General features: G+C 39.4%; 2 protein-coding genes across 2 annotated transcripts; both read left to right on the top strand.

Annotated features, from left to right (window-relative positions):
• Positions 1–498: 498 nt before the first annotated feature.
• Positions 499–3,671, top strand: LOC102220363 (caspase-1-like). The gene is made up of 8 exons (XM_023351675.1): positions 499–572; positions 640–918; positions 1,142–1,230; positions 1,598–1,774; positions 2,526–2,760; positions 2,828–2,992; positions 3,068–3,177; positions 3,280–3,671. Exons 1-8 carry the CDS (start codon positions 566–568, stop codon positions 3,382–3,384), a joined length of 1,167 nt encoding a protein of 388 aa, XP_023207443.1. The 5' UTR covers positions 499–565; the 3' UTR covers positions 3,385–3,671.
• A 4,330-nt stretch (positions 3,672–8,001) lies between these two features.
• On the top strand, positions 8,002–10,874 carry LOC102220624 (caspase-1-like). Its single transcript, XM_023351253.1, has 8 exons — positions 8,002–8,187; positions 8,300–8,578; positions 8,672–8,760; positions 8,914–9,090; positions 9,777–10,011; positions 10,088–10,237; positions 10,368–10,477; positions 10,580–10,874. Exons 1-8 carry the CDS (start codon positions 8,181–8,183, stop codon positions 10,682–10,684), a joined length of 1,152 nt encoding a protein of 383 aa, XP_023207021.1. The 5' UTR covers positions 8,002–8,180; the 3' UTR covers positions 10,685–10,874.
• The last annotated feature ends 507 nt before the right edge of the window (positions 10,875–11,381 follow it).

Below are 11,381 nucleotides of genomic sequence, written 5' to 3'. Positions count from 1 at the left end.
ACTCCATGTCATTCTCTTCGTTTTACACACGTACTCCTCTCACCATTATTGCCTTTTGTGGGATCCTGTCTGACAACCTGACTTCTACGAGTTAAAAGCCAAACACTCTTTAGAAATTCCAAGTAAGAGAAACCAAAAAGAAAACACTTCTATTTTCATTATCAGTGGCAACAAGCAACTGATGTACAGCCTGGTATTCTTAGGCAAAGCATCACTTTTAGCAGATATGCACACATAAAAAAATTGGCACATCACTGGTGATGTGAATCCTAACATGCATTAACGTTCGACTGCAAGGTTCGACAAAATGTGTAAGGAAAACAGTTACAAAGGGTTTATGACCTCTGAAACACTTGTGAGTAAATAATTGTTAGCATAATTGGCATGATTTCAGGTCTGAGTGAATGACAGCCTCAGAGACAAAACTGACAAGGACATACTAGTTGAACGGGCTTCCAACCAGTTACCTGGAACTCAACAGGGCTTTGAAAGCTTGAACTCTTCCTTTGTACACACACACACTAATCCTCATCTGTTAGAAGACAGGACGTTCACCTCCAGTGTGATGGCTGGTAAGGCTCGAGCAACCGCAGATTTAAGCCCTGGTCTGTATTTCCCACATCCTGTTTCTCTCTGCAGACAAGGAGCTCGCCAGAGTGAGAGGGAGATTTGTGGAAAAAGTCTCCAAAGCTTTAATCAAGCAGCTGCTGGATGACCTGCTGGAGGACCGCTTGTTGAACGATGGGGAGACCGACTCTGTGCTGGAGGACAACACGGGGAAAGCGGACATGGCCCGCTGCCTCATCGACATGGTGAGGAGGAAAGGGGACAGAGCCAGCAGGAAGATGATCCAACACCTTGAGAACAGAGACCCTACACTTCACTCCGAACTCGGCCTCACCTGTAAGCCAACGCCAGGTGAGAGCCAAGTGAAATCCTTTATCACAAAGTCCGTGATGTCAAATGGATACAAAAACACACACACACACACACACACACACACACACACACACACACACACACACACACACACACACACACACACACACACACACACACACACACACACACACACACACACACACACACACACACAATTTTCCAGTTGTGATAACTAGAGATGTTTTTTTTCCCCCCTCAGTTCCAGCTCCTCAGAACCAGCACGCCTGGTCAAACTCCCTCGTCACCACGACCGACTCCTTCTGGAACGAGAAACGGAAATCCAAAGATGTAACCTGAGCTCAACTCTTGCGTTGCCTCCTCTGACTTATTCAACACGAGCTATGCCGCTTTTACTTCACGGAGGGCGTTTTGAATGAGCAGTTGCTAATTTTTCAGCTTACAGTCCACTATTGTGAAAATAAAGTTTAACAATAAAAAGTGAAAACAGGCAAAAATAACAATTAGACACAAACACGACATAATTTAGTTTGAAGAGACGCAGTCTGAGGATAAAAGGCCTTGTGATTTCATTTAAGTTCTCCCCAAACCAGATAAAAACTTTGGGAATTTTCCACGTTAAACGATGCTTAAGCCTCACATTTTCAATACTATTTACTCTTTCTGATGTTAATTTGTGTCTCGTTTGATATTTCAGGTTTACGCCGTGTCAGATGAGTCCCTCAGAAGTCGCGTGGCCCTTTTAATCACTAACAGAAACTTTGCTAATGAGAGATTAACCAGAAAGGGAGCCGAGAAAGACGAGGAGAACATGGAGAAACTGCTGAGATCCCTGGGATATGAGGTGGTGAAGCACAACGACCTCACTGCACAGGTATTAAATGGGCCTTTTTTAACTTTCTTTTTTCTTACTTTAGTTGTATTGAAAGCAACTTTTCCCAATTAATATTTAACAATCGGGATAAAAGTTAGTTCCTGCTGCCAAAAAAGTTATGATGTTTTGGGGGTCTGGCTATTTCTGGCATTCCTAGCTTTAAGTTTGACAAAAACAATAAAATATTTCAGAATTGGTGAAATAAATTATGTTTAGTCAATTTACTCTGTCTACATTTAAAATGTAAGCTATACAGGAAGACATACCAAACTTTCAAAACTTTTATCTGAAAAAAAAAGCAACTTTGTATTGATCTATCATGGAAAACTATAATAAAATACTCCAAAAGTTTGTGCAATGTAAAAATCTGAAGTATTAATATTTTTGCAGTGCACAGTACGTCTGATGCCTGATAAAGCTGCTGCTGTTCTCAACAAAATCAGAGCACAAACTTTGATTCTAAGTCGCAGAATCATCTTTTATGATTGAAATATGACTGTCATGACTGAAAGTTGCATAAGCAATGAGCAAAGTTCACCTGTAGTTGTCAGGGTTGCTCAGGTAGCAAAAGATAAATATTTAACATGACAGGAAATTTTGTTTTGAATAACAAGAATGTATATTTGTATAGTTTGTGTATAGAGCTAACCGACAGAAGATGTTTAATGAGGAAATCTGTTTGAACGTTGACATCTTGCACATTCTCCTCATTGTGCTGTGACTGAATTGTCTCCATTTTAATTTCGCACAGAGGATGAATGAGGTTCTGCACACTTTCGCAGAGCATCCGAAGCTGAGGGACACCGACAGCGTGTTTGTGGTGATCATGTCTCATGGGAAACGCGAATGTGTCTTTGGGGTCAACCACAGCGAGGAAAATAAAGATGAATTCCCCGTCGACAACATCTACAGACACCTGGGTCCCCAGGAATGCCCTGCCTTGATGAACAAACCCAAGATCATCATCATCCAGGCCTGCAGAGGAGGTGGGCACCACCTGTCCTGGTTTGGGACGACCTAATCCTGGTTTAATCTGGTCCCTGTTGGTTACAGAGACGGGTGGATCCGTGTTAGTCAGTGACAGCGCTTCGGCTAAGGTGGTCTCTGATGATGTGTCGCAGCAACTTCCTGCTAATGGAGGCGGCAAGATTGTTGACGATGCTATCCGATACGTCCACAAAGAAAAGGACTTCATCTCCCTCCTGTCCAGCACTCCGGGTAGGTTTGTCTTTTAAGTCCATAGTGTTCCAGAAGTTTTCTCAACTTGTGCAAGAAAACTGTTGCTCCTTACAGACACCGTCTCCTACAGAAGAGAGGATCTGGGCTCCTTCCTGATTCAGTACATCGCTGAGGTCTTCAACACCTGCTCCCACGAGGACGACATCGACGAGCTTTTCAGGAAGGTACGAGTCTTAGTGATCAGGAAATAGAGAATTTAAAGATGGGAAAAGAGTGAACACGTTCAGACATGAGTCACTGTCTCTATTTTTCACTGAACTCTGCAGGTCATGCAGCGCTTTGAGGAGTTTCCTGATAACACCAAAAGACAAATGCCAACAAAAGACAGATGCACTCTAACGAAGCGCTTCTACCTTTTTCCAGGCCACTGAGACAGCCAACGTTTGGTAAATCTGTGAAGCTAACATTAATTAGCATTAACATTTACTGTTTGATAAACCACTGTGACATTGAATTGTGCCATTAAAATGCTCCTTATGTGTATCTTTATATAAAATTCTACATATACGCATACCAAGATGTCGGGCTTTTAATCTTGTTTATTCTTTTAATTATTTTTTTAGACTGTGAGTGATTGGATTATTTTACTAAGGAGTGCATATTTACTTTAATTGGATTCAGTTTCATTAACTTTGGACTATTTCTTTATACTGTGCTTAAAATAAAAAATAAACATTCGAAGAAAAACATGGTCTGTCTCTATATTCCGGTGTTATCCATATTTCTACAACATACATCCCCTCAAATAATTTCCTTGTCCTGCCGTACGTCTCCAAGTACAATAATATAGCAGAGTTAACCCGCATTAAGTAGTTGTATTGTATGAAACTCTGTCCACTTATTAAAGAAGAGTTTTGTTCAAGTTTTGGTAATTGAATTTGAAACCAGCATAAGAAAAATAAAACAAGTTGCTTTAATAAGGTACATTAAAAAAAACAGATGATCTAAATGGGTTGGACATTCAGTCAAATGGATATACAGTACAGACCAAAAGTTTGGACACACCTTCTAATTAAAATGGGTTTTCTTTATTTTCATGACTATTTATAAGGCAAGAAATCCCACTTATTAACCTGACAGGGCAGGTTGACCTATGAAGTGAAAACCATTTCAGGTGACGACCTCTTGAAGCTCATCAAGAAAATGCAGAGTGCGTGCAAAGCAGTAATCACAGCAAAAGGTTGCTACTTTGAAGAAACTAGAATATAAGGGGTATTTTCAGTTGTTTTACACTTTTTTGTTTAGTGCATATTTCCACATGTGTTATTCATAGTTTTGATGCCTTCAGTGTGAATCTACAATGTCAACTCTTTGAATTAAAAGGTGTGTCCAAACCTTTGGTCTGTACTGTAGGTCAACATAGGTATACATGTATCCATGCAGACACATGTGTAACTGGGTCTATATTGTTGAATATTTTCACAAAATGTTTTCTTTAATTTATTTGTCCTCTTATACTTGTCTGTCTTTGTGTTCCTCTGTGTCTGCTATGAGGGGTTTGGTCCTCCAGCTCCGCCCTACTTTCTTCTTCTTTTGTTCGGGGTCCTCCAGCATCATTATAAATGTTAAGTTGTTCATTTCTTCTTCCCTTTTGTTACTCGTTCCACTGGGAAGAGGCAAGTTTTATAATCTACTGTAATCCTTTCATTTATATTGTTCAAATGTTTATTTGTTTTTCTTCTGTATTAATGTTACGTGTTTTAATATTTTCATTCGAGTTGCTATTATGCCTTTATAAGATTTGATGCATGCTAACATTATTATTTTGTATAGATCGGGTTGGAGAACTGGAGCACATGCTACGTGCTAATGCTAATATCTCCTGATTGACAGGTATGTTAGCGCGGCCCTTTTGTTACTCGTTCCACTGGGAAGAGGCTGAATAAACGGAGTCCGCCTCCAAACCCAGACTCGCTGTTTTATGGTTTATCCTATCAACACACAACGCAGAAGTCCACCGGTCACACATGCAGAGTTAGAGACGCTTCCAAACTGGTTGTACCAGCAGAATATGCTCTGCTGGCTTATGCTTCAGTCATTAAGAAAAAATGTGAAAAAGAAACCAGCTGCCCATGTTTTGATTGAACAAACAAAACATCAAAAACAACGCCGCTTCCTTTCCCTTACTGCTCCCCGACTTGAAGGAGCTGGGTAAGTTAAAAACCCTGTGAAAGACTACAAAAGATCCCGTGTGTAATATTTAAAATAGTGACCAAAATACAAAATAGATGCTGCAAACAAATTGGTGCCGTATCTGAAAACTGGACAGCATAACGTGACATTACAAGTGATGACCCCTTTTAAAACTACAGCATCCTTGAAATGAAGACAGGAGTAAAATGTTAAAAAAAAAAAAATTCCCACATTCTGTTTTTTAAATCCACAAAATATATAATTGGAGGGTTCTGTACGAGGCAAACACGTCTAATTCATATTGTTTACAAGCTAGTTTAATTAAATTTCGTCAGACTTAGTGGACCATGCTTATCGGTGACCTCTAAAGAAAAGGAGCAGATTTGATTCAGCAGCGGTGAGGTTTCCTCGTAACAGGAAGAACCAACACAATGAAAGGCGCTCTGCCAAGAGCGGCTCCCAGTTGCATGAAAAAGAAACATAAATCTTTAGCAGCATGACTGCAGAGTCGTCGCTCGTTTTAGCTACCCTAACGTCTTGATGTTGGTACTCCTCCGCCTGCATTCTGCACAAAAACATGGAAACATTTCTTTTGTGGAAAATAAACTATTTCCAAGCACTGTTCAGGTGAAATCACTCCATCAGGTTTGTTCATGAATTGTGCACAACTCAGAGAGCTTGTAGGACAATTAATAATGAAGCAAAATCTGAACGAAAAGCTCTGCCAGGCAGAGACAACACATGAGTTTTATACAAAAGGGATAAGGGATCCAAAGCATGGGAAACAGACTGGTTCCCATGCAGCTGGGAAAAACAACATCCATCCTTGTACATGTAACTCAAATAGCTTTATCTTGGTGGGAATATACATTAACTTAGAATAAACATATAGCAATACAACTAGCAGGTGTAATTTTTCCACATCAAAAACTAACCCAAAACAAAATACTCTTACGATTTCTGAAATGCTTTTCAGATCGCAAAATATTGGTAAACATTTCTACATTTGGAGAAACTCCCAATCAGTGCTCATACTAAATGCTGTTCTTGTAATCTCTGTATTACTGATAACAATCACTGAACTCAGTTGTGTAATTACATATTAAAATCACTTGTGCAAGAAGTGAAGGTCAGAAAAAAATATTCTCGATTCATTTTGACAGCTCCCAAAGCAATCTGGAAGCTTTAGTGAAACGTAATTTATTCACTATAATTTTGCAAATGTAGACAAAAAAAAAAAAAAGTGTCTTCTTCTCTTCTTCTAATGAAGTTCGTGTGCTGCAGCGTTCCCGGATAGCCACAAAGCACATCTGTCATTTGCCAGTGTAAACATGTGAGATGTGGGAAGCGAGAGGCTGAGATCCTGCTGGCTGCAGGGGAAATATGAAAGCGTATAATTGCACGTGTTAGGACAGGCTAAATATTCACCCAGCAGCACTGAAAACCTCGCAAAAGGAGGAATGAAACTGAAAAACAAGCACTGAGCACATTATCCAGAAGTTTTCCAAAACCAAATACTTCTGATATCTCTTTCTGCAGTCTACAGACTGAACCTGCAACAACATGCAAACACTCAACATCTGTGAATACCTCTTAGTTATCGGCAAATCTTTTTGGTCTGACTGGTTGTAATCGTTTTATACTGAATACATAAAACTCATTCCTGCATTAAGACCTTTCTGCTGTCTCTGACTGGTTGTTTTTGACCCTGCATTTCTGCAGACCTCAGCCGTGGCACTGGGAGGAGGTGGAGCAGCTCCATCTTTTCACAGACCACCTGTGTCACACCGTACTGTCACGACATGGTGACAGTTTTAAAAAACTGAATTAGCTAACGTTCAGGAATGACTCTGACCTCATTCCTGGTGAGGATATGTCAATAATGTTTTAAAAGTCAGCTTCTGCCCAGAAAACTCAGCAACATGAGATATTTTTGATAAGAAAGGGGGCCTACACCTCTGTAGGATCTGCTGCAGGAGCGGCTTTCAATACACACACACACACAAATACCTTGTAGCATTTTAGTTGTTTTTTTGACCTTGCATATTGATATGTCGCATTTATTTTTTGTTTTTTGGGGGGTTTTTTTCACGGGAAGTTTATACACAAAAATAAAAGCATATTTTTGTAAACGTTTCACATTTTGACACGTTACAACTCAAAGTATCTTAATGTGATTTAAAGTACAGCGAGGAATCGAAAAGTGCAAGGAATAACAACTTTTTTAAAAAAACATATGAAAATCAGAAAAAGCAGGTACACATTAGCGTTCAATATCTTTTACGTACACTAACAAAACAAAACTGCAGCAAGTTGTAAACCTAAAAGAAAATGACAGGAATATTAAAAGCAACAACTGACGAATCCTGGAGTAAAGTAAAACTCAAGATCAAAGTTTTGAAGTGTTAATAAAATATATATTGATATATTTGAAAAACCTATCCCTTTCCTTCAAAATGACAATTATGCACTGCTTTGTGTTGGCCTGCATCATAAAATCCCAATAAGATACATGAAAGTTTACAGCTGCAATGTGGCAAAGTGTAAGAAAAAAGCAAAATGTCTTTTGCAGGAAGTGTAAGCGATGCACATGAAGCCTGGGAGAAATGCAAACTGGTTTGTCAGGCAATGATGACATTTGATCTGTGTGTTCATGGTGAAAAAGGACTTTTAGCGGGATGTGCATGTGATCAGAGGAAAGTGAAAACCTAGAATGCATGTAGCTCTATAAAGATCTTTAACCACGTCAAAGATTATTACAGGTTTTTTCTTTACTTTCTGGGAATATCATTTAACCAGATTACATAACTGGGTTCATTATAGCGCTCAGGGTTCATATCTTCAGAACATGTTCAGCGAGTCAGAGCATGTTGTTGGTATAATAGTGAGCTTCCAAGAAACTGTGCGCAGCTCAAACATCTGTCTCACCCTGCTTTTATAAGCAGTTCCTCAACACACACACACACGCACGCACACACACACACCTCTCCGTAGCTTTCAGAGGACCGGGCATTCGTCTCCTCCATTCTGAGCAATGGCAGGTAAGGCTTCAGGATTTAGGATTTATTCACTGCTTGTTTTGTTTTTTTTCTATGTCCTTGTCAGGATTTTCAGAGCTGTTCTTTTTTTTTTTTATTGTATATTTTATTGCAGATAAGGAACTTTCCAAAGTCCGCGGCAAATTTGTGGAGAAGGTGTCAAAGCCGATACTCAAGCAGCTCCTGGACGACCTTCTCGAGGATCGTTTGTTGAACGATGGCGAGGTGGAGTCTGTGCTTGAGGACAACACCAACAAAGCAGACATGGCGCGCTGCCTCATCGACATTGTGAGGAAGAAGGGCACCAGAGGCAGCAAGATGCTGATCGACCACATTAAAACCAGAGATGAAGCGCTGCACGCCGAGCTGTTCCCTGATTCACAGGATCAACCGGGTGCGACTGCAAGGAGAGCCTTGTATTGTTATGAAGGATAAAAACAATCATTTGACATCATAGTAAGACAAATGTTGTGTTTGTTTTCCTCAGATGTAGCTTCTCCGACAAACAAAACCTGGTCAAACAGACTCATCCCCGTGTCTGACTCTGAGAGGACGAAAAAAATGAATGATCCAGATGTAAAGTTTTACAATCAACATCTAAATATTACATAAATAATAAATGGAGTATTTTTCAATGACAAGCTCTCGATTGTACAATTAAAAGTCAAATCGTTGTTTGCAGAAAATGTATTTAATCCCGCATTCTTGCATTGGTTCTTGTTTATACAGATTTACAAAGTGTCTGATAAGTCTCTGAAAAGCCGTGTGGCCCTTTTGATCACCAATAGAAACTTTACTGACGACAACTTAACCAGAAAGGGAGCCGAGAAAGACGAGGAGAACATGTTGAATCTGCTCAGATCCCTGCAGTACGAGGTGGTGAAGCACAACGACCTCACAGCAAAGGTATTTTACGCTCCTGTTTTCAAACCTTCTTTGCATTTAAACTGCTGCGTTGATAAAAAGCTTCAAATGCGAAAGCTACAAAACATAAAGGTTAAAAAAAACTCTGGGTAAAGCAAACCTTTCTTACAAGGATACGTTATCTTTGGTTTGTTCCTTAATTCGGAAAATCTCAAAATGCACCAAAAATATTACAATAGGTATTCTTTCTAAATACAAAGCAGCAAAATTGTGAACCTTGCATCAAGCAGCGGTGACATTTCAGCAGCTAAAATGTTATGAAAAATGTGATGCATTGTAACTTAAGCCCTAAATTGTAACTCTTATTCAGTCAAAACCTTTTTCTAGGCCTGTTTTAAAAGACATTTCATGTGAAATGCTAAACTTTTGTTGATGTGCATGGCTGCACAGTCAAAACCCAGGTTCTTTGAACGGTACCGTGCTTTCAGGTGAAACTCTTATTGCACTTGTCTCAACTTGATGGTTGATTCAGCTGCGGTTTAAAATCACGGTGTTCACTTTCAGGTACGACTCTCACTTTCTCACGATTGAACAGAAAGTTACGAGGATGAAAAACAAATCATTTTTATTGTGCATACCAGAAAATAAGGACTGTTCTACCTAAGATACCTCATCTAGTGTAGGCCTACCAGTTCATTAAACAGTGGCTGACGTTCGTTTTCCAACAGGAGATTGGCAAGGCTCTGCTTGAATTCACAAGACACCCCAAACTGAAAGAAACCGACAGCGTGTTCGTGGTGATCATGTCTCACGGAAAACGGGGATTTGTACTCGGAGTCGATCACAAGATAGACAAACCAGACGAATTCCCCATTGACACAATCTACAAATACCTCGGCCCAAACAAATGCTCCGAACTGATGGACAAACCCAAGGTCATCATCATCCAGGCCTGCAGAGGAGGTGGCCATCATTCACCCTGAGTTTGAGACTGCGGCTTGACTCAGATCCAGGTGTAATTATCGCTCGTTTGCTGCAGATTCGGGAGGACATACCATCGTCAGCGACAGCGTGATGTCCGACGAGGCGTCGCACCGACCAGCCTCTCCTACAGGCGGCCTTGTTGCAGACTCCATTCGCTACGTTCACAAGGAGAAGGACTTCATCTCCCTCCTGTCAAGCACGCCTGGTCAGTTTGTGTCTGAAATCAACTAGATGCACGTGTTTGGGTTTTTTTTTTTTTTTTAGATCACAATCAGAAATTAGTAACTGCATGTAAGGAAACTGCGTTTTCTTTTTGTTTGTTTTTGTTTGTACAGATACCGTCTCATACAGAAGAGAGGATTCGGGCTCCTTCCTGATTCAGTACATTGTTGAAGTCTTCAACACCTGCTCCCATGAGGACGACATCGACGAACTTTTCAGAAAAGTATATATTTTTTTTGTTTCTCAGATGGCACAACGTTGAATCCTAAAAACAAACAAACAAACAGTGGAAAGAGTCATTTTTATGTCTGTTTCTATCCTGCAGGTCATGCAGCGCTTCGAAGACTTTCCTGATGAAAAAATGAGACAAATGCCAACAAAAGACAGATGCACTCTAACCAGGCGCTTCTACCTTTTCCCTGGCTACTGAGACAACAGTGTTTGATAAATCCATCTGTTGTTACTTACTTACTTTTCTTTTTTTAATGTTTTGTCTGTGAATGTAATAGTGGTGCCGTAAGGCTGATATCTACCTAGTAGTTTGTACTTAAACTGGAAATTAGCCCCATTTTTATTTTACAGAGGAAATTATGAGCTTGACTTCACTGTCCTGGATATATATAGCCTATATATATATATATATATATATATATATATATATATATATATATATATATATATATATATATATATATATATATGTTAAGTAACTCTGGATAACAAATAGTCAAAAAGAACATTAAAAAAAAACCATGAGAAAACATGGTTTCAAAAGGACAACCTCCAGCTCATTTTGCCAAGATGTAATATAGATCACATTTATTCCCTATGAGTAAAATCTGAATATCAAAACAGCTTCATTAAGATATAAATGTAATCAGTGGTAGGAAGTACGCAAGTACAATTTTCATGTATCTGTACTTTTACTTGAGTAGATTTAATCGTGGATACTTTCGACTTTTACTTCACTACATTTTACAGTAAGTATCTGTACTTTCTACTTCTACACTTAAAAACAGCTTTAAGAAGCTAAAATTGCTATTGTCAAAGCATTTTCAACATGAAAATTGTGCATTTTCAAACATCATTTTTCATTGTTTCTCGCGGACCGTGACTGTTCTGATGAA

Source organism: Xiphophorus maculatus, chromosome 18 (assembly GCF_002775205.1).
Source record: "Xiphophorus maculatus strain JP 163 A chromosome 18, X_maculatus-5.0-male, whole genome shotgun sequence".
Classification (NCBI taxonomy): domain Eukaryota; kingdom Metazoa; phylum Chordata; class Actinopteri; order Cyprinodontiformes; family Poeciliidae; genus Xiphophorus; species Xiphophorus maculatus.
This window is presented reverse-complemented; position numbering and strand designations above follow the sequence as displayed.